Genomic DNA, 26,977 nt, shown 5'->3' with positions numbered 1-26,977 from the left:
AATTTTTAGTTAAAGTGAGACACAGTCTTAGTGTCTCTCTCTGAAGGGAGTCTTAGCTGTTGCTGAACACTGTTATTTGTGGAAGCTTTATCCCTGCCTTCAGTGACTGTACCTTTAGCTCAGCAGTGCTTTGTAAAATTCAGCTCTGGCCATTTTTATGGCAGCTGTGCTCTCTGCAGACATCATTAATGCACCCGACTGCAGAAGGAGCAGAAGCATCTCCCTGTGGATGTACCTGTCAGTGGCAGTGGAGGGCAACAATTTGGTCTGTGTTTGGCCACTTTTAAATGATGAGCAGCTGGAGAAAAAATGTCTCACAGACCCTTTGTGTGCCTGATCTACAGAGCTTGGGTGTCTTTCGCAACACTTCCTACGGAGAAGCGGTTAAAGGAGCCGCACTCAAGGAGTTACTCTCCTGTGGAGAAAGCTGAAGCAGCTTTTTGTTTTGGAGGAATCGGGGTCAGGCCCTGGTCTGTTGGGCAAGATGCCAGCCATCACACAGATGGTGTTGAGTCTTACTCCACATACAAGGGTAAGTACATGCATAATGGTGGCTTTTAATCTGAGCTCTTGACCATGTTGTATGATTGATGCCTAGCTTTATAGATGGGATGGTACAATACCCCATGGCTCCACTGGAAGCTCCAAGAAGAAACTTGCAGCTCTTATGATCCCATCATCTATTGAGTAATTATAATCATGATGGAGTTATGAATGGATAATTGATAGGTGACATTAACAGCTAAAAGAGTGAGCCTACATTTCTGAAATACTGGCTTAAACTTGTGAAGATAGAGTAAAGGGGACCTACCACAGCTGCTAACATGCCCCATTGTATCCACTGGTAGCGACAAGCCATAGACTGAGGTAATTTCATTAGCTTTAAGATTTCAGTTAGGCCAACAATAAATTCAAGACTCTTGATGTAAGGTATATTTTTTGGGCCCACATAGATCGCATGAGTTCATCGACTTGGTGTAGAAAGTGGGCAAGTCAGTCTGAGGGCCTTCGTGGCATGTTGGGGCACCATTGTGGACCAGGTAATGTGTGTGCGTGCAGACCTGACAAGTTCCAGTGCTCCTATTAATGAGATACTGGAAATCTTCAAAGGGAATTTTGGAGCACCATTTGCTGCTGTAAAATGAGAAGGTTGAGGAATAAGGGAAGATACAGAAATGTGCAACCAGAGACATACCAAGTTGTTACAAAACTACTGAGCTGACCCCAGGCTTGGCTGTAAAATTAGGCCCTTTAAATAAAAATATGTGCACTGAATGGCTTCTTAAATAAGAAAGAAGTATATGCCTTACCATGGCTGAATGAGAAAATGCTGTGCAAGCTTCCGCTACAGCTGCTTAGTGCGAGGCTGTAAAAGCTGGGTTAGATGTATCCCCTGCAGCCACAAATCATCATTATGGGGAGGTACGTTGACTTCTGCAAGCTTTAAAAGGAATATCAAACGGTGAAAAGTTAGACTGGAGGAAAGAGTATGTGCGAAATAAAAGCATATTTGGGTCAGAAGAGATTGTCTGTCTCTGTCTGTGGTGCTCTAAACCAGTCGTCTCCAAAGTGGGGCACACACACCCCAACAGGTGCGTAAGACAGTCCGTTGGGGTGTGGAAGAAAGTATTTTTGTATCTTAATACATTTTTAGAAAAGCGTTTATTTCATCTTTAGCTCACCCTTTTTAATTCCTATTTTTCTGTGTGTTTCATAATTTACATAATATGCTAGTAAAGTAGTACCTGTATATGATTTATAAATCACAGACATTGTTGGGGGGGATGTGTGCTCAGAATTTTTTTACTGATAGGGATTTGCGATCACAAAAATTTGGGGAGTGCTCTTCTAAACAAGAGCTGTGGACAAGACCTACATGTCGATCAGGCTGCATATAGAATAGCTGTGGTGAATGGTCTTGCCCAGGAGAACTTGTAATTTTAGGGCCTATAAATATGTGAACTACATGTCCTGAGGCAGAACCCTGGGAAGAGAAATAGGAGTGTTTGGGAGGAAAATAAATGATTGCAAGCTAAAGAAGTCATCCTAGGGCTAGGAAAGACAAAAAGGCAGTACAAACTGCTACCTTTGCAAGCGGTGATTTCCCACTACTCTTGAGAAAAGTGGTGTTAAAAGTGTGTGTGTGGAAAGAAGGTTGTGGCAGGTACCTTTGCTTAGCGTGAAGGTCGTGGGGGGAGTTGACGTTTTGGGGCTTTTGGTGGAGAGCAGTACAAGAAAAGAAAGAAAACCTGGTGCCCCCAACCTCTCGGTCTCAGCCGATAGCCATCTCGAGTTTCTGGGGCTTGCGCAAAGTTAAAATACGGGGACTGGGGAAAGCCTACCCTTCTGGTAGAATTAAGAGTTGATGAGGAATTGATGAGAAGTTGGTGAGGAAGAGTTATGTGCCTGGGAGATGCTGTGTACTGTTATGTCTGTTGGTACAACAGAAAATATTGGACATCAGGTGCAGACTGTGGCATCTGCAGTTAGGACGGCCCTTCTAAGGAAGAAAACAGTGAAAGAGAACAAGGGGCTAAGGAGGAGCAAAGAAAGGAAGAGCTGCCCATGGAAGTGGAAGAAGCCGGGCTGCTGTGGAGGGGCAGCGCAGCATCACACCGACAGCGAGAAGCAGCCACAGAGCAGGCAGTGGGCAATACATGGAAACCAGTTCAGTCTGAAACAACCAGTTTAGTCTGAAACGGGCACTAGCCCCGGGCTTGCAGGTTGGTGGGCGGCTGCAGCGGGGCAGAGCATGGGCCACAATGGAAGCAGGAATCCCCAGCCTAGTGCAAGCCACGCGTGTCGGGAAGCAAGGAGCAAGAATTGTGGCATTTGTGGCTGTGTAGCTCCTCTAGCATGCCTTCCACAGTGTTTTGGAAGAAAACATTTACAAAGACTATCTGAGTGTTTTCAGAGGCAAAGCAACTGGACTAAAACAAGGGAATCAAGCAGAGCAAATGCCAATACCAATATGAAAATTAAGAGTTTATGCTCTCTGCAATCTTTGCTATTTTTGTCTTCTGTAGTACGGAAGAATATTTAATCCATTCCAACACTATGGATACTGTTAACTTGGCATTTCTTAGCTTTGCTGTCACTGTTTTTTGTTCTGCTTGTATTGTCATATATACATATATGTGAACAGAACGATGCAATACTTTTCATATAGGTCAGTTGTCACGGCTGAGGTGACAACAAGATACAAATATGAACAAACTAAGGGAAGCAGAAAAATGGATCAAATTTAAGAGCATGTTAATCTCCAAAAGAGAAAACTACTATCTTTGTGAGGATATACTTCCTATTATTAATAGTGATGGTGCTTAATAGATTATTAAGATATGAATGCAGTGTTTCAGTATGCAATCAAAAAAAAAAGGTATGTAAATGTGTGTTTGCGTATCATATCTAGAGAAATGCATTTCTAAAAGGTGATGTTTTGAGCACTACGGGCAACTGTAGGTCAGCTAAGTCTAGAACTGTTTCCCTTGATAAACTAAACTGAGTTTTAGGAGATTGCACAAGTATAGCTTTACAACATTGTGAATGGGGTGACTGCACCTTTGTCTAGTATTGTATTTGGGATGTTTTAAAAAAGCAGTGTATAGATCAGTGGGCCTCAGATGGGCAGAAAATAACACGGTAAAAACTAGTCTCCTCTGTTACGCAAAACACTGTGTATGTGTATGATATGCCCATTTGCTGGAAAGGATTTTTTTCATTTTTAAAGAGCCAATCAGGTGATTTTTGAAAATTAGAATAATAGTGCTTCAGAGGTGAGAGCTGCGCATCAGCAATGGAGGGCTATTAAACAAGACACGGCGGTCTCCTTAGAAGGATGGCAGCAAACAGCACGGGGCAAGATGGGCATGTTTATACACCTCTGCCAGCTTTTAGTGTTTAAATGAGTGTTTAATCCTATTTTGACCAAGTTCGATTATGAAATTGTTCTGTTTATTTCCAGTCATTATGTGTCATGCAGTGTGTAGGTTCCAGTTGTATCTGAGTGTAAATGAATTTGTACGCACATATACACACATATGCACATTTAAGTGTCCACAAAATATTATTAACTAACTTTCTGCATACAATTTTCGTGGTAATAGGTGTATATTTTGTGAAAACTCTGTTAACAAATGTGATTTTAATTACATCACACTCTTAGAAGTAACATTGTGGTCTCAGGTACAGGCATTTCAGAATTTAGCTTTCTGTGCTATAGTTGTCATGTTAATCGTAACAGTTTTGTTGTTTGTGCAGACTGTGTTGGATTTAAAAATCAAATGTTTAAGAGGTCAAGCAAGGGCCACGTGAGCTCCTCTGAGGCATGTATAGGTATCATGAGACAAAATCAGGGAGGGAAGAGCACAGGTCTCCAAGAAGGCCAGTACTTGGCCCTATTCTGGAGCTTAATGCCATAGAAGGTTTTGCAACAGCAAACCAGCAACAAAATTTGCTGGATTCATTGGTGAAAGCTTGCGTTTTGCAGCCTGTGAAAAGCTGGGGGATTGGGATCATGGCGTTGTAGCCAGAAAAATGCTATATTGCCTTTTTTAGTAACAGAACACAAGTTCTGAACTAATTCTGCAAGGACAAGGTTTTGTCAGATCTGCATTGTCAGGGCTTGCCTTGGCATGCCTGGAGCTTTGTTCTGGTCTTTTTAACTGTAACAGCAGTTGTCTAACGAAGTGGTAGCTGTTATCTAAGCAGTTTCAGCTCTAGATTACTTTTATGTGGTTGTATAATGTAGTGCCTATTTTTATAATAATTTTCATATATCCCTCTACCTAATAGGTAGAACTAACAAGTCTATTCTGTGCAAAATGAGCTGTCTAAACTTAGGATAAAAATGCAGCGTGGAGGAGAACAGACTGGGATAATAGCAGGGGCTTTAAAACTGTGGGCACAAGGTGGTACCAGAGCCAAGGGAGCTACAATCAACGAACCCACCCATGGTCAGTTACTGGTCTCTAAAGGAACGGAGCCGTGGTGTGCGTCAAGCTGGTCTTAGGTGTTACAAAGACAGCAAAAAAAGATTACGTAAAGTCTCCCACATAGAGCAAATCTGAATGTGAATCTGACATGGAATTGCAGGAGAACGTTGAACAAGCAAGGTGCAAGATATGTTAGAAAGTGTGTAAAAAAGCCCAAGTGGATCCTTGACTAAAAAGGAATAAGCTCCCACCTTCAGCATCGCTGCCTTCCGCTCGGAGAAAAGCTCAGGACGTTGACATCTTGCCATAACCCTCTCTCCCATCCCAGACTAAAGCCATCACCCACAGGACTCAGGGCAGGGTCTGTGGTGAGCGTAACACCACAGAGAAGGGAAAGGTATTACAAAGTCTGTTAAAGATTTCTGACTATTTTGAAATGTTTTTTGTTGCAGTTTGCTGAGTTTTCTTTTTCTTTTTTTCCTTTTCTTTTAAGATAATAAATAGATCTGGACTAATAACAGCTATTGTATTGGATTGCTAAGATGTTGGGTAGTCTAACAGTAAGTTCTTAAATTCTTGGCTTTCCACCCAGGTTGTGTTTCTGAGGCCCACGTAAACTGCGTGAGCTGTAGTGCAACACTGTCTTTAGACAAATTCAGCCTGTAGGCGTTATACCTACTTCCCTTGGCCACATAATGGACACAGAGATAAAAAGGGGAAAGCAAAAAATTAGGGGCTATTTTTCTCCCCCCGCCTTTTTCTTTTTTTTTTTTTTTTTTGCTATTAAGGAGAGCTTCTACGATGGTGTTTTGTATGAGGGACCAGAGCAGGTATGCCAGAAATCCTTTGTCCTTGCAAGGGTTGAAGGTGAAGGTGATGTTATAAATGAGGCGAACCGATAAAATGTGTACGTAAGGTCGAGCTTGCTGCCAAGTTTGTAGGGGTGGGAGTCCGTGTGGTCCTTGTGTATCTCTGGCAGCTCCACTGCTGGTGTGAATACCAGAATATCAGGGGAGCAGGAGGTTGTGCCTCTGGATCTCATCACCGACGGCTACAGTGTGGTCAGGCAGTTGCTTGTTTACTTTCATAATATTACAGCTTGCAATCAATACTCACATAGTTTTGCTTGCTTGGCCCAGAGGGGACAAAATGAATGCATTTTTTTTCTGTGTAGAGTCCAGTGGCTCGCACCCATTCCACGTCTAGTGTTTACTGTTGGCTCACCATGATTTTGAGTTGAAATTTTCAATGCAGCATTCATTGCGTGAAAAAAAAACCTTGGAAATAAACAGAAACATATTACTCACCCTATTTTCCTTCCCTCACCCTGTCGAACATAGCTGTACTCTGTTCAGCTCATCTCAATATTCCCACTGTTTTATCTTTACACTATGCTCTGTACGAACACTCTCCAGAAGCGTTGGCTTCCTAAGTTGTCGTAGCAGGAAAGTGGGAGGAGCGGGGTCTGGAAATTTCCTTGGAGGTCTCCATCTGAAGCCTGAGATTATCTGGCACTTTGCATGAGCCTCTTCCTTTAGATAAAAAAGAGGACATTGCTTCTGCAAGTAAAGGGCAAGTTTCTCCTGCAAGTAAAAAAGGCATAACTCAGGGATTGCACTCAAATGCGCGAATCGGTGGCACAGCAGGGATGGCATACAAAAAGACCATGCAGCATGTATTTTTGAATTATATTTTTTAATATTGGTATTCCCATAATTCTTTCTGTGCATAGCTGTGAAGCTGTATTACAAATAAAGAACCGTTACTTTTTATTCTTGCAGATGCATAAGCAACTGATTGGGTTTTTTAGTGGCTCAACAGATTTCAGAAGGACCATTAACTAAGGATGTTTTGAAAAGAAAAAAAAAAATCAACACTAGCAGTTTTCTGGAGTAAAGTACGAGTTTTCATCTGAATGAGGGAAATTTCTTTGGACAATATTTTCCTTACATTAAAATTAATTATTTTAATAACATTAAAATAAAATTATTTTAATTAATATTAAAATCTCTTCTGCAAAACCCTGAGGAATTTGGGAGGGGAAGGGAGAAGTGTTCTCTAGTATCTATTATATTGATATCCCTCTATTAAAGTAGACAAAATTTTCGGTCGTATGGTTTCCCATCACACGCAAAGCCTATGGTCTGTTTTCCTCATCTGCCCTCCATCCTGTAGCAGTTTTTCCATAGCTCATCCAGTTTTCCTCTGTGCTGTTGCATTGCTACCCTTAGTATTACACAGCCCAGTGTTCCAAAACTGGAGGTTTTCTTTTGTTTTCTTCTTTCTCTTTGATGTCTTCCTCGTTTTCCACCAGTTAACTCTGATAAGGGCCTGAGGAGAAGGCTGCTCTGATTTTTTCTGCTTGAAGCTGCCCAGAATTTCCTCAGTACCTGTCTGTGCTTTGTGTGGAGAGGCACCAAAGGCAATAGTGAAACTCAGTAAACAAGCCCTTCATGATAGCATCCCAAACATCAGGGAGGTGATACTTTAATATTTGGTTTCCAGCCTGAGCCTTGCAAGACTGTCTGCTGTAAATAAAAAGGGGTCTTGACCATTTTCTTCGTAGGTTCTGCAAATGAGACAGTGAAATTAGAACTCTATACAATATTTTAAGACTGGTGATTTAGCATTGAGCTAAACAGAGTACCCGTGTCTCAAGGCCATGATTAGTTAATTAAACCAGTTGCCGTTCTGGATCTCGAATATGTTGCTTTTGGAACTATAGACTGTTGTGTTTTCATTAAACTCATAGTATTACTAATCTCTGGAATTCAGAGTCCCTTATGTCTATGAACTGTTCCTTTATTGCTGACCACACCTGCCACTTTATTGCTATAAATGTCCTTAAAGATACATGGAGTTTCAACCAGTTAGAAGTAAAAGAAATGACTGGTTGCCTTTTGCATTTGTTCAAAGAAGCTCACAAGGCAAATTAATTAGTCTAAATCAAGATGACATGCCTTCAGGTGGATGAGTAAAGGTCGCAAATAGTCTTTCTCTTTTGCCCAAGATAAAGCACAATTATTTCATTTAGATTAATGTTTGAAGGGATCAAATAAGAGCTAGAACAATTAGCTTTTTTGAGTTAAATGGAAGTTAGGAGCAGGATCACTCTTGTTAATTGCATGGATAAATTCAGTGTTTTGGTGGTGGTAGTTTTTTTAGGGCTTATTACTTTTTTAAAAGAATTTCCTAATGAATCTCGTCAGATTCCTTCTTCCTTTATCATGCACTGCTAATCCTTTTGCAAGAAAGAGAGAAACGTTATCAGCCATAGCAAGTTAAACTTTTTATTCATATGGTTTTTGCTGATGTGACACCACATTTCAGCATGTATCATTCAAAGCAATGCTGAGTTAGTGATATACCAAACATTTTTGCAGGGAATTCAATGCCTTGCCAAAGGAAGCAGATCGACCACGGTAACACTTTCAGACCAAGGAAAGGTTTGTGGGTGTAACGTCGTTCTAAATAAAGCTTGTGGCCATTTTGTTTGGCTTCCTGGATGTTAGCACGCATATACTTGCTACTTAAACAGTTATGTTTTGGATTCTACTTAGACGACATCTGTGGAATTCTGGCCAAATCGCATGGGTGTAAATTTTGCCGGCAGCAGCTGTGGCGCTGGGATTTCACTTGCCTCCCTGCAGTGAGAAGTTGTTTCGAGGCTCTGCCGTGCCGACGTAACACTTGAATGCTCTTGAGGATGTAAGTGGTGCAGATCCCTTATCAGTCTGCCTGTCGGTAGTTTTTATACTGCTGCTTATCACTCAGACACGGGATAATTTTCCACATGAAGCGGGCAGCAAGGGAAGACATCCCTAGCAGAATTCTTAAAAAATCTCTGGCATTACGTTCTTCTGTGGATCAAATCCTGCTTTGCCACCAGGGATTCAGCAACACATTTTTAAGAGACGGATAGTGTAGGAACCCAGATAGCTATTCATGTAGCTTTATTCATAACAAGGTGGGGTTTGTATTGAGGATCATCATTTCAGATGTGCAGTGAACTATATTATGTAGGTATCATTGTTTGCTGTAAAATGGTTTGCTGGTACGAGTGCAGAAATGTTAAACTGTGACCTGTGCTAGCAGGAAAAGGTGAGAGCTCTCATCAGAGAAAGTGTTTTTCCAGCTTAATAGTCAAATGCTGCAAAATTGTCTGTTGTGATGGTGAATGTGTGTGGGTTCATTTTGTGTATTGGTGGCAGATTTTTTGTTCTTTTACTGTCATTAGTGATATGTAATTAGTTTCTCGTCATTGAGTCTGTGGAGACATGTGTGAGAAGCACACTCACTGACAAGCCAATTTATTCGAATGGCCGTAGCTTAAATAGAAGCTAGGCATTTATTCTGTTAGGGACATTTATAATAAATTTGATTCTGTGATGAGATCTAGATCCAGTAAACTCAGCTCCTGCTTCATCTGTCAGCTCCTCTCCTCAGTGTTACTGGAAAATAGGAATCGTGCTGCTGATATGGGAGAGCTCTGGGAGACAGATAAGAGGCAGGTCTTGAAACTTAGAACACACGTTTGTTTATAGTCTGCTGCTAGGCAATTTGTCAGTTAACAACCAAAAATCAAGTGTGACTCAAACATGTTAGTCAGGGTTTGGGCATACGGTGTCCTCAGTCTGACACCATGTTCCTGGTGTGATGGCCATGGTGGTGTTGGTGGCAAGAGGTAATGGGCACAAACTTGAGCATAGGAAGTTCCATTTCAACATGAGGAGGAACTTCTTTCCTTTGAGGGTGGCAGAGCACTGGCACAGGCTGCCCAGAGAGGTGGTGGAGTCTCCGTCTCTGGAGACATTCAAAACCCGCCTGGACACATTCCTGTGCCACCTGCTCTGGGTGACCCTGCTCTGGCAGGGGGTTGGACTAGGTGATCTCCAGAGGTCCTTTCCAACCCCTACCACCTGCCAGTTCACGGTGGATGGGCTGAAGAGTTCTTTGATGATGGGAAGCCAGAGCTAGGTGAGTGTCTTCCCTCTTGCCTAAGCTCTGTTGTGTGTATGCATTTTCCCACAGACCAAGGGAGACCTGATCCAAAGGATAACTTTCTCATTTGTTGGTCAAAACCAGTGTGTTTTGGCTCATTGAGACAGCAAACTGAGTGCCAGTTGTCTGGTACCGTCTAATTTTTGCAGACGTGGTGCTGTTTTCTTAGCTTTGCTATTCTTACACGATAATACCAAGCAGTGTGTTCAGATGCAAGGCAGGCAAGCCAAATCACAAGCAGGTCATTATGCTACAATGTCATTTTGGACCTTTCCTCACACAATTTAGATTTTGGAACAATTCATGCTTCTCCTCAGTGTTTCTGATTACTTTGAAAACACTAAAAATGTCTGTAATTTAGCCAGGAAAACATTAAATAGCCATGATTGCTTTTTGCAGGAAAATCTTACCTCTGATTCCTGAGGCCCTTCTGTATGCGTTGGTTAGGTTTATGTGGAAAAGAGCTTTGGGAAAGACATTTTTTAAACCCTTTGTTATCTTCTTGCGACCTGTTCAAGTTTAGGTGTGTGTTCCTTTTTGGACATGGCAGGCGTGAAGGTACAGAGAGGATGCGAGGCTTGGTCGCGTCTTGATGCATGTTTGATCGGTGCTTCTGTGGAGTCGTGGTGTGCATTCTGTTGCAGTTTCGGTAGGAAGCTAAGAGAAACCTCTGTTACTTAAACGTGCAATGAGAGCTGCGTTGTTCTCGTGCGGGAATTAGCAAGTCCATTTCAAGTGCAGAGATTGTATAGTCAAGTGGATAGAGCACTCGACAGGAGTCTGAGAATAATATGTCTTTCTTCAGCCTAGACATTGAGTCATTGTGTGATGTCTGGCAAATTGCTTCAACTCTTTCTGGCTTTGTTTCCCCCACAGGAAATAGAGGACTCTGCTTTAGAATGAGATCTGTAAGAGCTCGTGTAATAAAGAATGGTTATAATGATACAGTTCTGTGCAAAAGCTTGGATAACAATCTTCAGCAGTGGCATTAGTTTGAATTTGTTTTCTTAATTGAAGGGAGGTTTGACGAATCGATCCTTGATGGACTGGTGCAGAAGTTTTAGTGATTTTTTTTTCATTAGTAAACAGAATTCTTATTTTAATGAGAAGGCAGATCTTTATAATTTGAAGCCAATTGCCAACAGAGGGTTGCAAATTGTTAATGCAAGGTTAAACTAATTTACAAATGAGGGAATGCTTGCATTTTAAGTGTCTTTAACATTGTTACAGAAATACCACAGTTGTGCTCCTCCTATCATTTACATTTTATTTTGAAACAGATTGTTAGTTGCTGCTGAAAGATCATGAAACTGGTAGATGAAGAGGGGCAGGGCAATCAGGGGTTTTTTTTGTGCCTGCATCACATCCTGGTACCAAACAATCAGTGGTTTTCCTCCTCACATCTGGTCTGAGCAGATTTGGGATTCTGCAGTGAAGTGATGTCCTGCCCAGGTGTGTTGGTGTCTTGGTCTGTGCAGCAGTTCACAGAACCACAGAATGGCTGGGGTTGGAAGGGACCTCTGGAGATCATCTAGTCCAACCCCCTGCCAGAGCAGGGTCACCCAGAGCAGGTTGCACAGGAACGCGTCCAGGTGGGTTTTGAATGTCTCCAGAGACGGAGACTCCACCACCTCTCTGGGCAGCCTGTGCCAGGGCTCTGCCACCCTCAAAGGAAAGAAGTTCCTCCTCATGTTTAGGTGGAACTTCCTATGCTCAAGTTTGTGCCCGTTACCCCTTGTCCTGTCCTCGGGCACCACTGAAAAGAGCCTGGCCCCATCCTCCTGACACCCACCCTTTAGATATTTATAAGCATTGATAAGATCCCCCTCAGTCATCTTTTTTCCAGACTAAAAAGACCCGAATCCCTCAGCCTTTCTTCATAAGAGAGGTGTTCCAGTCCCCTAATCATCTCGGCAGCCCTTTGCTGTACCCTCTCCAGCAGTTCCCCGTCCTGCTGCCTTTCAGGCTGGCAGTCTCTGAGATAATGGCAAAAGAAACCTGCATTGGTATTGCTTAAATGAGACATAGGTTAAAAACTATGATAAACGTTGCCTTTTAGCTTTTCTCTGGATGGTTGATTTTATTATTTTCTGCAGGTGCCCAGATATCCACTGTAGCAATATGTAAAGCCATAACGTTCATCTCCTTTTCTCACCTATGAAGGACATAGTTTAAAAAACATGAGGGTGACCACTGTCTCCTGAGGAACGGACAAGGGATTAATTGGTTTGAGTGCTGATAACCCAGAATAATGATTAGCTGTGCTGTGTCTGCGGCAGGAGCTATACTATAAAGGCTTAGCAAATGCTAGTTTGTCCTAGATATGTCCTTTTTGCTGTCTGCCACGCGCTCAAATGAAAAGCTTTAGAACATACCTGAATGGGGCTTTTAGAAATTCTTCTGCTGGTTAGTAACCTGTAAGAAAATACCTATTTTTAGCACATTCTTCTTTCCTCCACTCTTTGACTCTCATTCTTCTTTTTTCCCCTGGATGGATCCCTGCGGCAAGAATTCAGCTTCTTCAGCTTGAATTCTTTTTTTTCTTTGCTGTCCTTTTTAGTTAATTTTCAATTCACTTATGTATATTCTGTGTCTTCGCTTGTTCTCCCAGGAGATGTCAGACAATAACCTCCTACGCTGTAGTTCAGGGCCTTTCTGAAAACACATGTGGGGTACACTGAGCAAGATGAGAACTAACTAATGATAGTTAATTCACAAATGTTGTATTATACAAATACATATATTGTTTAAAGAGTAGAGGCACCTCATCGTACCAGAGCTCCAGATTATTAATATTCCCTCTACAGTGGTCCCTAATTAGTTAGAATAGGTTTGACCAATTCCACTGTCAGGCAGCGCTCACGTAGTAGGCCTTAAAAGGTCACAGCTAGTGGGATCTACAAAGCATCTTATTGTTTTGCTAACACGATTTCCTTAACAATTGAGTCAAATTGATAAAAATAAAAAATGCAGAAGGCAATACCAGATGCTGATACTGGAGCTGTTACTTGCAGTTGCCATGGTCGGAGGCTTTTCTCTGGGCGTATTTGTTCAATGCAGAGATCTTCATGGATTATAAAACAGGGCTGTCACTAAACACTTGTTTTACATCTTATTACGATTCCCCAATTCTTTGGGCAAAAGTGGGTTATCTCTGACGGCTCTGCAGACTGAAGCATGTAGGGATTGCTGTAATCTGTGTTTTGCTGTCTGTGTCCCCAGAGGCCACATTGCCAGCTGGAGAGAGACAAAAGATGGTGCTCCCACCAAGAGCACACTGTTCCTCCCCTTTCCTCTTCTGTCGAGTGAGCTGATGAAAAGACCTGCTATGACAAGCACAGGCTAGCTGAAAGTTTTCCCACAATCTGGGAATTAGCTGGCCTGATCAGGCTACTATTTGGTCTCTTACTACTTATGTCTGACACAAATGTGTCATCACATGGGAGAGAAGCTGACATGTAAAATGCTCTCCCATAGGCAATGGAGTTTTTTAAACCCGTGGTGCACAATAAGCTTAAAAGAACAGAGATAGCAATACATATTTATGGCATCAGGAGTCCCCTAGCATTAAATTAGGCAGGTTTATATGACTACTAAGAACCCTCAGCTTCTTTGATCGCCTGTGCAGTTGCTTTCAGTTGTCTCTTGAGAACGTTTCTTAAATTCTTGGGTTGCCTTGCAGCCCTCTGCTTTGGTTAGGAACAGACAGCAGTCACAGCAGTTGGAACTGAAGGCATGGCTTGAAGTTACAAGAGAGTGTTATGGAAGATCTTGGTTATTTCTAAGCTTGATCTGGGAAAGCATTCATGAAGGTGCTGAGGTATTAACATCTTTACACTAAGCCATTTGAAAAACAGGATTTGCAAAAAAGGTGCTGACAGTGTATCTCCAGGATACAAAAGGAGTTTAGTGATATAATGCTCTGTAAGCTGCTCTAACTCTTTAACCTACTATTCTACGAGGCACCATGTGTTTGGCAAGTTAAAGGGAGGGCCACGTGGCACAAGAGCCAGCAGTATGAAAAATGTTGTTAAAAAATGAATGATTGGAATTTTTTTCCACAGCCCAAATGGGGTTGGATTAGCTTGTCTTATTTTTAAAACAATGACACTGGCCTGTAAGATAAATCCCATTTTATCTCCTAAGTAAAGTTGAAGTATGTTTGGAAAAGCAGGCATTTTGAAAATCCAGAATATTTGTATTTCAGAACTGGGATGCAGTGTAGGATGGGAGTGTCTGAAGCGTGTCACAGGTAACATTTCTTGAGTATTTTGTTTGGCCTGGAACTGCATTTTTCAGCAGCTAATAGTTAGAAGCTGTTCTGACACAGGATCACTGTCAGAGTCTCTATAGCTGGGTGGTGCCTAAAACCGTATTACCAAAACCGCCATATACATTGTGTATTTTACAGCTTTGGGTTGAATTGTGAAGAGCTGAGATAAGAAGTACATTAAGTAATCCGTAGGTGGCAAGACAGGAGCCCGCATCATGGTGCAGGTGGCACGCACTGGCAGCCGATCCAGCTCCTCTGTCAGGTTTGCTAACCTCTGCTGACCCCCATGCTCTGATAATAGTATTTCTTCCAGTCATCCTGCTGAGAGCTGGTGAGAAAGCGCTGACCCTGTCGTGAACCTCACAGGCTCCATATGCCAAGGCCTGAATTGCCACCCAGATGCCAGTGAGGTCAAAGAGCCGGGGAAAAACATTGTGAAAAGCATCCTCTGGAGAACACAGCGGCTTTCACCTGCTTCCTCCCTGCCCCGCCCCGGGGAGACACTTGTGATCGCGGCAGGGGTCTCTGCGTGAGGGTTGGAAGTGAGGTCAGGCCCACCCGAATCTGTGCTCTTGCTTGATGTGTTCACGTTAAAATTAGTAGCGAAGGATTTCCATTCTCTTCTGTGTCTCAATGCACCTGGCAGCTCTGAGCTACGTGCTCCTGCCCCCTCCTCCCTGCTAGCCTGTTCCCCTCCCTCCCTAAAATCATTTAAGCCAGACTTCGCTTCTTGACGTGTTACCTCATGCATACAGAAAAGCCCATGCTCTCTCAGTAAAAATTCTCCACATTAGTCGTCTTCTCTCCTTTCCTACATTCTGTGCTGTAAAGAGATTAAGTGTCTTGGCACAGAGCGTTGTAAGGTTATGTTAATTAGAATAGCCCAAATTAATGGTAAGTAGGTAGGGTTTTGTGGGTTAGTGTACGAATTTATAGCAGGCTGGAAAGGCTTTGCAACAAGGGCCCAGCCCTTCATTGCATTTTTGTTGTATTTTCTTGTTAGGGTTTTTTTGGGCGTAAAACATGCTGTCGTCTTGAGCAGGTCACACGTCATGCAGATAAACATTTTGATCATGTGTACAATTAACGTACTATAAGTGTGTCTTTTAAAGTACAAGTTCACCAGTCAATTACCAGAACCCCTTGATTTAACGACACACTGTAGGCAGGACAGTGGGCTGAAAATGTGACTTTACAGTCCTGGGGAAGAAGCCTTTGTTTGGGAGTGGATTGTAATTAAGGAAAACAGATGTATTCCTTATCACTCTTTCCTCTGCAGATGTCGTATGTTGTAAACTGTGTCTGTCTCTTGCTTTTGTGCTGCAAAGGGAGTGTCTTCTTAGGTTATTTTGTACGGCCACAAGTTAGACCTCGATGTTCTTTTTAATCTGTTTCCCTGGTCCAGTATGTCAGTGTTCCATGTTATGAACCACGTTGTGTTAAATGGTGAGTTTGCAAAAAAGGGAAACATCCTGATGTACCTTTTTCTTTTCTTTTTCAGGATAATAACTTTTTGAATAGTGCCTCCCCAAGAAGTGTGATGAGAAATGGCTTTAGGAAACAATACCCAGAGAAGTTACTCCATCATCCCCTGCTTCATCTTTGTTGAGGTGAGTACAGCATTCAGTTGCCAAGCCTACATAGAAGGCAGCTCTGCCCTGCAGGAATTAAGTAATTTGTTGGCCATTTTGTTTGTAAGGAAGAATGCTTTCTTGATAACATGAATATCCATCTTCATACTCGGTGCCTTCAAGGCTTCCTGAAAACAGTCCTGCATGAGTTAGCCAGATCTTAGGTACCAACACGCAAGAACAAGTAGACGCTGTGTTTTCAAGACTTGTTTCTACCTGCTTTGCGAGCTAATCGTGTGGTATTGGGCAGGGAACGGGCAGTAGCTGCAGGTGTAGGTCAGCAGCAGGTGAATGCTCATCTTCCCATTTTTCCTCAGACCTGTATCCATCTTGCTGCGCGTAAGGACTAGACCTTGTTTAAGGAAATGTCTGATCTCACAGTCTGATCGTTCATAGGCTCAGGAAGCAACACTCAGCTCTGATTTCTGTTCAGAGGCAACATAAAATTCAGATGAAGCATGCCTGTCCTTTAAGCGTGATGATGGAGCTTGGCTGGTACAAGGACTGTGAACTGACTAGCAGTGAAGTTAAGGAGTGGTTGTTCCCCCAGTGGAGTATGGCTCTACTTCTTTGTTAAGGGTAGTGTGTTTTTTTTAAAATGGGTTTATAATTTTACCCTGTACAAATTGGGGTTTTTTGTGGTTTTACCCTAATACTGACAGTCTGACCAAAATCATTATCCAAATCAATGAATGTTCAACTGGTGTTTATAAGACTGGGATGGTTTTCTTGACAAGGGGGGCAACTCCGAGTTTCCAAGGAGGATGAAGGCTTCCATCAAATTTAGGTGGTGAAAAGGAGATAACTGCCTGTGACTGACCATCTTCAGAGCCACCTGTCTGATGCAGCATGGAAGCAATATTCACTCTTTGGCCCAAATTATGAGGTGACTTGCGCTCTTCCACAACAGACGCGCTAACCACAGTCAAAAGGCTAATTGTAATGCTGGGTGTTATGTAAGACTTATCCCATTTCCACTGAAATCTTGGAAAGGTTTGAGTATGCTGCAGCCGCAGGTGTAGTGGGCACAGTGAGTGGTTGCTTTCCAGAGCTCCTGAGCGCCGACCTTTCCCTGGGGACATGGGAATGGCACGTGGTGACTTCTCTAAGCCTTGCTCACCTGGAGTCCCCTCCTCACAGTGTTTTCTCCAGCCAGGAAATACAGTTCCCTGACATGCACTCTCTACTTTCTGAACTACCACCTTAGCCCCTAAAACAGAGTCAGATGATTCCTGGGTGATTAATCTAATGTAAGTAGTAGTTTTCCTTTTGACTTGCATGGGCCTCCCTTGCAGGAGGAATCTGACTGGTTGGAAGATGAGGACAGAGGAAAATTGTAATACAGCCACTTGTAAAATTTGGCGCAGGGCCTTCCCGTCTGCTGCTGTGTCAGACACCAGTGTGGCGAGGTGGCTGAGCCTCGCAGTGCTTCGCAGTGATTTGTCAGTGATTTGTCCAGCCTCCTGGGGAATCTCTGGGGAAGCTGAGGGGCTGTTGTGACTGGGAAAATGGGTTACTGCTTTATCCCAGATAGAGAAAGAAGGGTTAAAAATGGGAGAAAAAACGGCAGTAAACTCAGAAGGAACCAAATAAACACCTTCAGGAATGAGATGTCTCAAATTTATTGCTTAAACAAGCAGCCCTGAAGATTTTTAGTCCTCTAAATGTATCAATGATGAGCCTGGTTGGCAGCCTATGACAGAGATATAAATTGTCCTTCCTGTAGACAAGACTGACCTGAATATAAGAATAAATCTTATTGCAGGAGGAAGAGAAAAGAATTTTTTTGTCCCCAGGTGTACTTTCCTTGTCCTTTCATATACTTGCCTTGCTGATTGAAACACAATCAGTTTAAATTAAAAATCGGTCAAAAGCAGAGACGTAGCTACTGAAAAGATGTTCTCTCTGCTACATTTGATGAAAACACGTATTTCTTCCCCTCTTTGTCCACAGTATGGATTTTTAATGGAGCCCTACTGGAACTACAAATTCATAGACTTGTGTCAAGCACTGTAGCGTTGAAAACTGGAAATCTAATTTCCTGCTGGGAATGCAGAGATGATTGATAGTAGCCATTCAGTCTGAAAAGTCCCTGTAAATCTTAAGGCACACGGAAGATGTGTTTATTTTCCTACTGCCATGCTTCTGAGGCTAAGGAAAGTGCTTTGTAGATGAGCTACCCCAGACACGAAGCCCTGGGCTGGATCACCTGGGTTAGGATGAGCCCTATTTTTGTAGCTTTGAAGCCACCATGAGAACTGATTAGCTGTGTGACACCTTGCTGCAGTTGCCAAAGGTGCATGCAGGACAGCGAAAAATAACGTTGCCTGCTTTCCTGATAACATTTTTCCATGCAAAAACCATCTGGCAGCAGACATGTTAGGTGATCATGAGTAGGAAAAGGGGTGGTCAGTAAGTACTATTGTAGACCTGTTACCCAGAATATGTTGCCTCCTCCACTGTCTTCCATGGAGCATGGTCCCGTGATTAAAAGTTTTGAGATATTTGTTCTTAAGAACAAAATGCTGAGCCTTGACTGTCATGTCAGATGACCTGCCAGTAGATATTTGCTAACTGCCCAGTATGCAGTGTGTATTCAAAGAAGTTGTGATGGCAGTGGTAGAAAAGAGGTGTCACAAACAGTTTGGACATTTTAAATACCATTCTGCTTCAGTCTGTACAAATGTGACACTTTTAATTTCAGCAGTTATTCGCATTTACATTTTTTTCCATTTCATTTTCCTCACACTCAACTAACTTGTAACAGTTCGTTATTATGAAACCTGACCTGAAGATGAATGGCTCATTAGAAAAACTTCAACCCTGTGCCCGACTCTACAAATTCCTTTTTATGTTCAAAATATGAACTTTTTAATAATACAGGGATAGCATATGATGTCTAATCTGTAATGACAGAAATGTTAAATCAACATTTTCAGTCTCTAATTAGAAACACAGTGTCACATTATGAGTAGATTTAAAGGCTAAATAGGGAATCATTAAACTAATTTTTAGCCACTTATCAAATCTGAGTCCCTCTCCCAAATAATGCAGGCAGCTTTCTAGATGGTTCTTTATCATATTATAAGAGGTATCATTACAGTCTGGCATTTGTCACCAAATGTCTGTGAAGGTTTGGTATATTACATTTTGTTAAACACCTAAGCAATTAATTAGGACGTACAGGAGACTAATATTCTCCTTTTCACTGCCCCTCGTTTCAGCATTACTTGCAGCCAGCATCAGCGAAAGGGCCCTTCAGAAGGGTCTCCCCCAGCCTCAGTTTGCATGTAAGAGGTTGCAACAAGATGAGTCCAATTTTGTTCCTCCTTCAGCTGTCATGTGCCACTGCTTTGAGCACACAGACCGTTGAGTCCATAAGGACTGATGCTGCTAGCTGCTGACAGTTGTTAAATACAAGCGCAAAGGGCAGGGTGCCCAATTCCAGAGCCCTTCAGAGTCAATGATGGACCCAGAGAGTGCAGCAAAGACTATAGAGCTCCTAGCTGTTGGCATGCCCTGGGTAAGTCCCAGCAAATGCAAACAGTGCACAGCAGCCTGTTTGAGGATTTGTTGGTGGCCAGGACTGATTACTGAAGTGGTCTTATGTATTATAGGCAAGCATGAGGGAAAGTAAGAGAAACAGCATCTAGGATGACAGGTAAAAAAAGATCTCACGTATTCTTCTTTTTTCACATACTTTTGACTTATGGTGGCATTTGTTGTCAAAACTCTTTGTGGAGCATCGCCTCCCTCCTTCACCTGCTGGGAGATGCATGGCGGAGCACTATCAGAACCATCTTTATTGATGCTTCAGCACAGCTGTCTCATTATTTTGCAACCAGCTTTGCAAGGTTTGGTCCAAGGAATGTTGAGTTACATCCTTCCACGTAACATCCACATGTGTACTGGTCGCAGGCAGCGAAAGGTGTGGCAGTGGGAGAAGTGCAATACCCAGTTCTTTTCCTAGGGGACTGGTGAGCTACCCTGAGGTCTTGACCTAGCATGCTTTCCATGCCCCGTGGTGTTTGTCTTTCCTCATCCCATCTTACGTGTTGATTTTCTAAGACAAAACTCATGCTAGAGGGGTGTAGGGATGCTAAGTACAACCTGGCTTTGAATTTAGTGGGTCTATGGGATTTTACTTGCTTTTGCAGTGTATTTGATTCTTATCATTAGTGACAGGAAGTGTCATGTGGGGTGATAATTGCATTTTCTAATAGATGTTGGAAGGGTAGTTACATACTGTGAGTAAATGGCATCGCCACAACTGTATGTGACTTCAGGGGGAGAGCATGTGAACAACTTTTGAGGCATTGTGCCTGTTCGAGTGGTAGTTTTTAAAGAAGCAATAAGCAAGCAACACTTCTTCTTTTTCCTCCAAGGAGAACCTTCTCATCTCTTCTGAGTCAACAGCAGTTAGGACCATAATGGCTCTCTAGATAATAAAAGGAGAAATTTATTCGGGAATTTGTGCTGATGTGGTGCATTCTACTTCCTTTTTCCCCCCTCTTTCTTCTCACACTGCAAGTGCTGGTCTGAGGGCTTGAGTTGTTTCAGGGTGTGAGTTACCCGATGATTTATTTTCAAGTACATTTATTTCTAAAGGAGTCAGGCACATCTGAGGTGTGTCTTTGCAGATGAAAACACTGCAACTTTCTAGTACCAGATTTAATTAAATTGTCTTAAACTGATCAAAGAGTTACTGAATAGCAAGTGACTTTAATATGACTGATGTATGTGCCACATTGTGCTTTATTGTAGATTATTGTAATCCTGACATTGACAAGGTAGCAGGGGCAGACTCAAATAAGCAACACCATTAAAACTTAAAACACTGGATATCTTTCAAATTCTGTAATCTGAAGATCCTACTTTTTCACGCTAAATCCATTATTCTGCCCTCAGGAAAGCTTTTGCAGGCATAGTGGAAACTGTTTCTTCGTGACAGCTCGATATATAGCACGTTGCAAAGAACTGAAGATTTTGTAAGAAAAATTCTTCTCCCCTTCTCCCTCATGAATAGAAGGAAAATTCTGCAAAATACAAAGATCTAGTCTTACATTTATTTGATTTGAACTGCAGGTATGTTACAGACCCATAGGGTCTCTGTTTCTACAACCATGGGGTAAATTTTCCTTTACTCTTTGCTATTTTAGTTCTGGACAGATTGAATCATCTTCAAATATCAGTTCAAACATAATTAAAAAAGAAAACCCTTTCAACTTACAAAAGCACAGAAGGAAAGCATTCTTTCTCTGCCTGCCTGCATTTTCCTGTGAGTATTTCACGTAGTCAAGCCAACAGCTGAATTACTCTTTAACAGGAGAATTTCTGCAATACTGAAATCATTTGTGTAAGTGAGACAAGTGCCTCTTGAACTCCTGTTTGTCATCAGCATCACAGCGGGGTTTAGGGAGCTATGAAAAATGAGTGAATTTAGAACAGTCATGACAGATGTGACACTTCTTTTATTCTAATTTTTGTTTAGGCCTTCTGAAAACTCAGAAGATTTTGCACATTTGGGCATACTGCTTGGTGCCCTCTAATTGTGAGCAGTGATTGGGGAGCGTGAAGTGTCTTTTTCTGTGTGCTGTGGTCCTCAAAGCAACATTTCTAAGAGGCATCACATGTATTGGGACTGACTTTCTATTTGGGTTTCTTTAAAAAAAAGTCACTTCTCTCATAAGAAAAACTTGCTGATTGCATTAGAGCTTTAATGATGCGATTAAAATTGCATAAAGGACCTACTGACATAGGACCGCAGTTTTGGATATGCAAAGTGTTTTAATTTTGGCAAGGTAATGTCCAGTTCTCCTAGAAAATGCCAAAAACCCCCCAGGCAGATTTTAATACAGACATTAACTAAAAAGACATCCCAAGTTGAACTAACTTCCAAATAGTTGCAATGGTGACTGACTTCGGTAGCAGTCTACCATGTGGGGCTTTTTTATTTTGCTTCCTGCTGAGGCAGAAAAGAAGGATTTTCCAGCAGTTTGTGTGTGCTGGCTCAGTCCTTTCTCTCACTATAGGTGTCTCGCAGGTCGCTATTTAAAGCCCCGTGCCTCGTTTCTCCATCTATGCAGTGGATGCACGCCGTGGAGCTGTGCTGCTCCGCTGGGGTGATGCCACGAGGACGCAGCGCCCCGAGGAACGTGTCATGTGCTGGTGTTGTATAAACGGCCTGTCATTAGATCCTCCCGTTAGACCCACCGTGTGAACTGATGGCGACAGATGCTGTGCAAATTCGGAGGAGATTCTCTCGTAGCAGGGAGATGTTTCTGCATAATCCCCATGCTTCCGTCACTTCTGTTTCTGGGGGTTCATTGTTTCTTATATTACTCTGTCAGCATATATATCTGTTTGTTGCTCTTTCTAAATGTGCCTTTGTGTTCCCCATTTGCCAGTCATTCCTCGTTGTTCGCTTTCTTTGTCTCTCCACCACATACCTCCTTTGTTCCTGATGATTGAATAACTCCATATTGTAAAACTGGCTTAACCTCAGTGAATAAGGTGTCTCCTGAATGTTGGATCAGTTGTTTTTAATTGCTAGGCAGCTTTCATATTACCCGATTATAAACCAAAACTTTCTCTTTTTTTTTGAGATTATAATCCTTCTAGGTGTTTCACAATTAGGTGAAAAGCACAGAAAACTCGTGGCCGAAATGGGCACTCTGGAAAAAAGCAGATTGCTATCTGATTCTCCTCAGCTTCTTGAGGACGTTTTAAAATTAACATTAAGGGACTGCCCAAGAGGGAGTAGCTGTTTTACTGCATTTTTCTTTAAAACATAAATGAAAGAAGGATTGTATTGTTGCTTGCAGGCACGTGAACCCTATTTTATATCCTCCCTTTTTATCCTGAAAATTTCCCATTGCAAATAATCCCTTTGACAGACTGAATGCCATCTCAGGGTTTGCACCAATGAATTTGATGCAGTTTTCGAGGAAGAGATTAAAGGTATCAGAAATTCTTTGTCTCTATGAGTAATTAAAAAAATGCATTTTGTAGTAGAGAAAAAGGTTGTGAACATACTGCTTTATCTGTTTCACTGTGCCCTGAAATTAGCCAACGCTTTTGAGAACTACTTCAATTTCTAATATGTTGGTGTATATAACGAGGTTTGTAAGAGAAGGAATTGTGTTTTTTTTTAGTTACACAGCAGTTAGCAAGATTCAATTTGCTTAGTTTTTTAAGTAGAAATCCATTTTGTCAATTTTAAGTTAAAAAAAAAAAACCAAAACAAAAAAATCAGATAGCTTTAATAGATTACTGCTAGAAAAACTAGCAATCAGAATTGATTGTATAGAGATTGTAAGAAAATTGGTTATAAAACCAGGCACCATGCATGCAAGTTTTCTGTATTATATGTGCAGAACTCTGCAAGCCATGTTTAAAGCCTTCTAAGATGGAAGGTGTTTCCAGCAATGACTGGGCAACTTTAATTAGGCTTAAAATAGATAGCATTGTGAAAATACATATGACATAATATGTAGCATGGGCAGGTATCTCCCTATAGGAACAGAGTGATATTGTCTATGAAAATTACTGCTGAAGTTTTCCCTCCTTTCTTTTCAGAAGTATACTTAGAATTTTATGGGGTTTGCAGGTTATGGTAGAGCAGGTGATGTGTTACTTTTTGTTTGTTTGCATACTTCAAAGGCCTGAGGGATTTTTATATTTTCTCTCCTCTGCACACAATGTTGCGCTATTTATTTGCTCAGATAATTTGGAGGTCATTGCAGGTGGTTATCATATTATGGGCTCCTCTGTGACACAACTGCACCATTGCCTCTGGTCTGCATCTGTGAACGTACATTTTTTCTGTGGTCTGTAGGAATGTCACTGGGTTTATTTAACATGATACTTAATTTTCATAAGCTACCTGAGGTTTTAAAAAGGGTGGAATGGAATGAATAGGGACTCACAAATTCATACTGAGTAACCCTAAATACAACAATCAAGCCTTCCCAGAACTGCTAAGTAGGAAAGATCTGAGAAACATCAGAGCAAAACAAGATGCTGAGAGCACATTTTGGGGTATCAAACCCACTCGAACTTTTTGACAGTGGTTTTGACATCTGGAGAATTTCTCAAAAGTAAAATGGGTCTCTCTAAGCATCACATCCAATTCCATCAGGCATGCAAAGGACTTGATTTCTGGCTCCTGAGCAGCCACTCAAGATGTTGAAAAGGAAGGTTTTGTTTTAGCAATGTTACAAGAGTGAAGTCATCAAGATCAGTCTTACAGCAAACAGATTCATACAAGTGATTTAGCTGTTAAAGAATATCAGCATTTCCTGCTCTCTAGAAATTCCAGCAAAGTTTCCAGACCAGCTCTAGGAATTAGTCTGTCAAGTCTTGTGCTTCCTTTACAAACCTAACGTATTGCACCAACCTGGAACTTCCCCAAGCTGCTGACAGAACATTTTGATGCCCTTGTGTGGGAAGCAAATAGCTTCTAAATTGTGGTATCTTCTCCCTCCAAAGCAGAAATGGATAATCCAGTTACTAGCATGTAAGTAACACAAAATGAATGCAGCAGAATATGGTAACAAATAAAATACAACTTTCTGGAGAAATTGTATTGCATGTTTCCATATTTCTAACTCACTTGGCTGGTGCACCTCACATGTAATGATTTATTTCGTGACTTCTGGGGCAGTCTGAATGGAGGCCAGCTACTTCCCCTCTGCCCACCCCCGCATCCCAGCATTTTGGCACTAGACCTTTTTTCCTCTGATACATTTCCTTATAGTCACGCTGCATTTCAGTGGTGTATTTCACCAGGAGTTTCTGTGCGGTATTGGATATAGCACAAGTAGTTCTCAGATCACATTCCTAAAGTCCGTTCGCATACCCTCTCAGACAGGTGATTTGGCATGTGTCGTATATTTGTTCACAGCCGCGAACTCAGTGGGGCTGTTGAAGTGACTGTATGAAAACTGTGTTTGCAGGAACTATGTGGTGGAGTGGTATTGCCAGGAAGCAATGTTCCGAAAGTTGTTACGTCTTGTGCACATGATGCTCCGTGGGCACTCAAGTCTTAAGCCACGTGAAATCATGACCCGTGATGATGATTGCTTACAACAATCATTTGAGATTGACCTTCATTTTCAGAGTTCATGAATCTTCACGTTATCTTCCAGCTTGCTGCCATGTCTAAAACAATACTTCTGTTTCAGAAGTTCAGGCTTCCTAAGATTTAGGGTGTCTGTGACTTTGGTATAAATATATAATGATAAATTGTATTAGCTCTTCCTGGATCACTGCATTTTTAAGTTAAAGAGCCAGGAATAAAGATGCATCTTCATCTTGAAACAAAGTGATTTAATGGTCAAGATTTCTCTTGCAGATGGATTTTTAGAAACGCTTGTTAGATGAATGATTAATCAATATTTTACTAAGCACAGATTTTTTAAAGAGTTGCTACAGAGTTCAAGAAACCAAATGGCTGTTCATAACCGTCTGTAACTCTTACTTCTGGGTGATGTGTTTATGGTACTCACTGGGATTAAGATCTGCATCAGACTAGACATAGCTAGTGTCCCATGGCTGCCTATGGTCTCTAGCAGCCTTGCAGCAAAGACTCTGCGTGTTTGCAGAGGGTCAGTGCAAAGAGACAGGCTGTTTTGCCCCAAAATTTTTAAACACGCCCCAAAACCCTGCTACACACACTTCTTTCTTATGTCGTTCCCTTTACAAACTCATCACATGAGCAGATGAATAGGAGAACCCACATAATAGGACATGAGGGGGACAGGCTATTACTAGTTTAAAATAAGTTTGAATCATTTATTAACTTTTTATAATTCTACAGCATTATTAACTTTTTATGATTCTACAGTAATTATTGATGAGGTCTACCAAAAATATGCTGCAATAAGATTAAAGCAGCTTGGAAATAATAATGCAATTATTACTAGAGTTATTGTCAGTTTTGTCACGGCTTCAGTAGGGTGATTTCTATAGTTTTCTATAATCTATAGATTTCTATATTCTTTCTATATAAAGGATAGCTACATTTGGTCACGTAATGGCTGAATTATACCTGTATTTCCTTCTCCCAGCTATTGAATGCTGCATATCTGTCCTAAAAATCAGTAATCAATTGTTCATCATGACTTAATGGATTATTTCTGGAGTGTAGACTTTGCATACCTGGAAGGAACTCTAATAATAATAAAAATAATACATCAATACTCTGTTATATACTCTACTAAAACACAGAAATTTAGTGTGTGATTATTTTGTGCAGCTGTACAGCATTATTGAGTTAATACCATATTTATTTTGATTAAACCATACATAGCAGTCTACTTGATTTTTCAAGACTCGTTGTGAGCTTTGCAGGCATTTTTATAAATTAATAGCAAAAAAAGTGTAAATGTACCTCATAAACGAAATCTAGTTTTTTATTAGTGCCTGACCAATATAAGATTCCAGTTATAATGGAGTGAATTAACCTTTCAAATAGATTGGACTGCAGATTACACTTTTATTACTTTTATAGTTGTGCTAATCTTTGACTTGGAGCCAGTTAAATCAGTAGTCATCAGGGATCTTTATGATCTTATTTAAAGCAGCCAAGGCAAAAATCAGTGCAGCTCTGTTATAATGGTAGGAAACACACTAAAACTCCCAAACTGGTGAAATTGTGGGAACAGAGTCCTTTATACAGTGTTGTTGTGAGGTGAACACATAGCAGCATTAGTTTATCGTTATGACTTTCAGGCTTTTCATTCTTATTGCAACAGTCTTTCTGTAGAGAGAAAGGAGAAAACCACTTTGGCACTTGGAAAAAACTCAGAGTAGATGTGATTTGAACAAGAAAGGCACCCAGGGTCAACCAAGTCAGTAAGAAATGTAAGCCTATATTTCTTTGGGTTAAACGAAATGTCATAGACCCACAGAATAATTTAGGTGGGAAGGGATCTCTGGAGGTCTCTCGGCCCAGCACGGCTCAGAACAGCGGCAGCTGGGTCAAGTTCCTCTGGGCCTTGTCCAGTTGAGTTTTCCTATGCCCTTAGTAGGCAACCGCCTTAGTTTTTGAGTATCCTTATGGGAAAAACACTTGTCCTAATATTCTATCTAGTAAGGTGGTGTAACCTGATATGAAGGAGAAATAATCTAGGCCC

The 26,977-nt window shown here is 41.5% G+C and overlaps 1 protein-coding gene across 3 annotated transcripts in view; it reads left to right on the top strand.

Moving 5' to 3' along the window:
- Positions 1–26,977, top strand: part of PLPPR1 (phospholipid phosphatase related 1) — a 137,094-nt gene that overhangs the window by 49,347 nt on the left and 60,770 nt on the right. For all 3 annotated transcript variants that reach the window (XM_054186304.1, XM_054186303.1, XM_054186305.1), the window contains one exon: positions 15,710–15,818. In XM_054186304.1, the coding sequence (XP_054042279.1) occupies positions 15,756–15,818 (63 nt within the window). In that variant the 5' untranslated portion in view covers positions 15,710–15,755. The remainder of the gene's footprint in view (positions 1–15,709; positions 15,819–26,977) is intronic.

Source organism: Rissa tridactyla, chromosome Z (genome assembly GCF_028500815.1).
Source record: "Rissa tridactyla isolate bRisTri1 chromosome Z, bRisTri1.patW.cur.20221130, whole genome shotgun sequence".
Classification (NCBI taxonomy): domain Eukaryota; kingdom Metazoa; phylum Chordata; class Aves; order Charadriiformes; family Laridae; genus Rissa; species Rissa tridactyla.
This window is presented reverse-complemented; position numbering and strand designations above follow the sequence as displayed.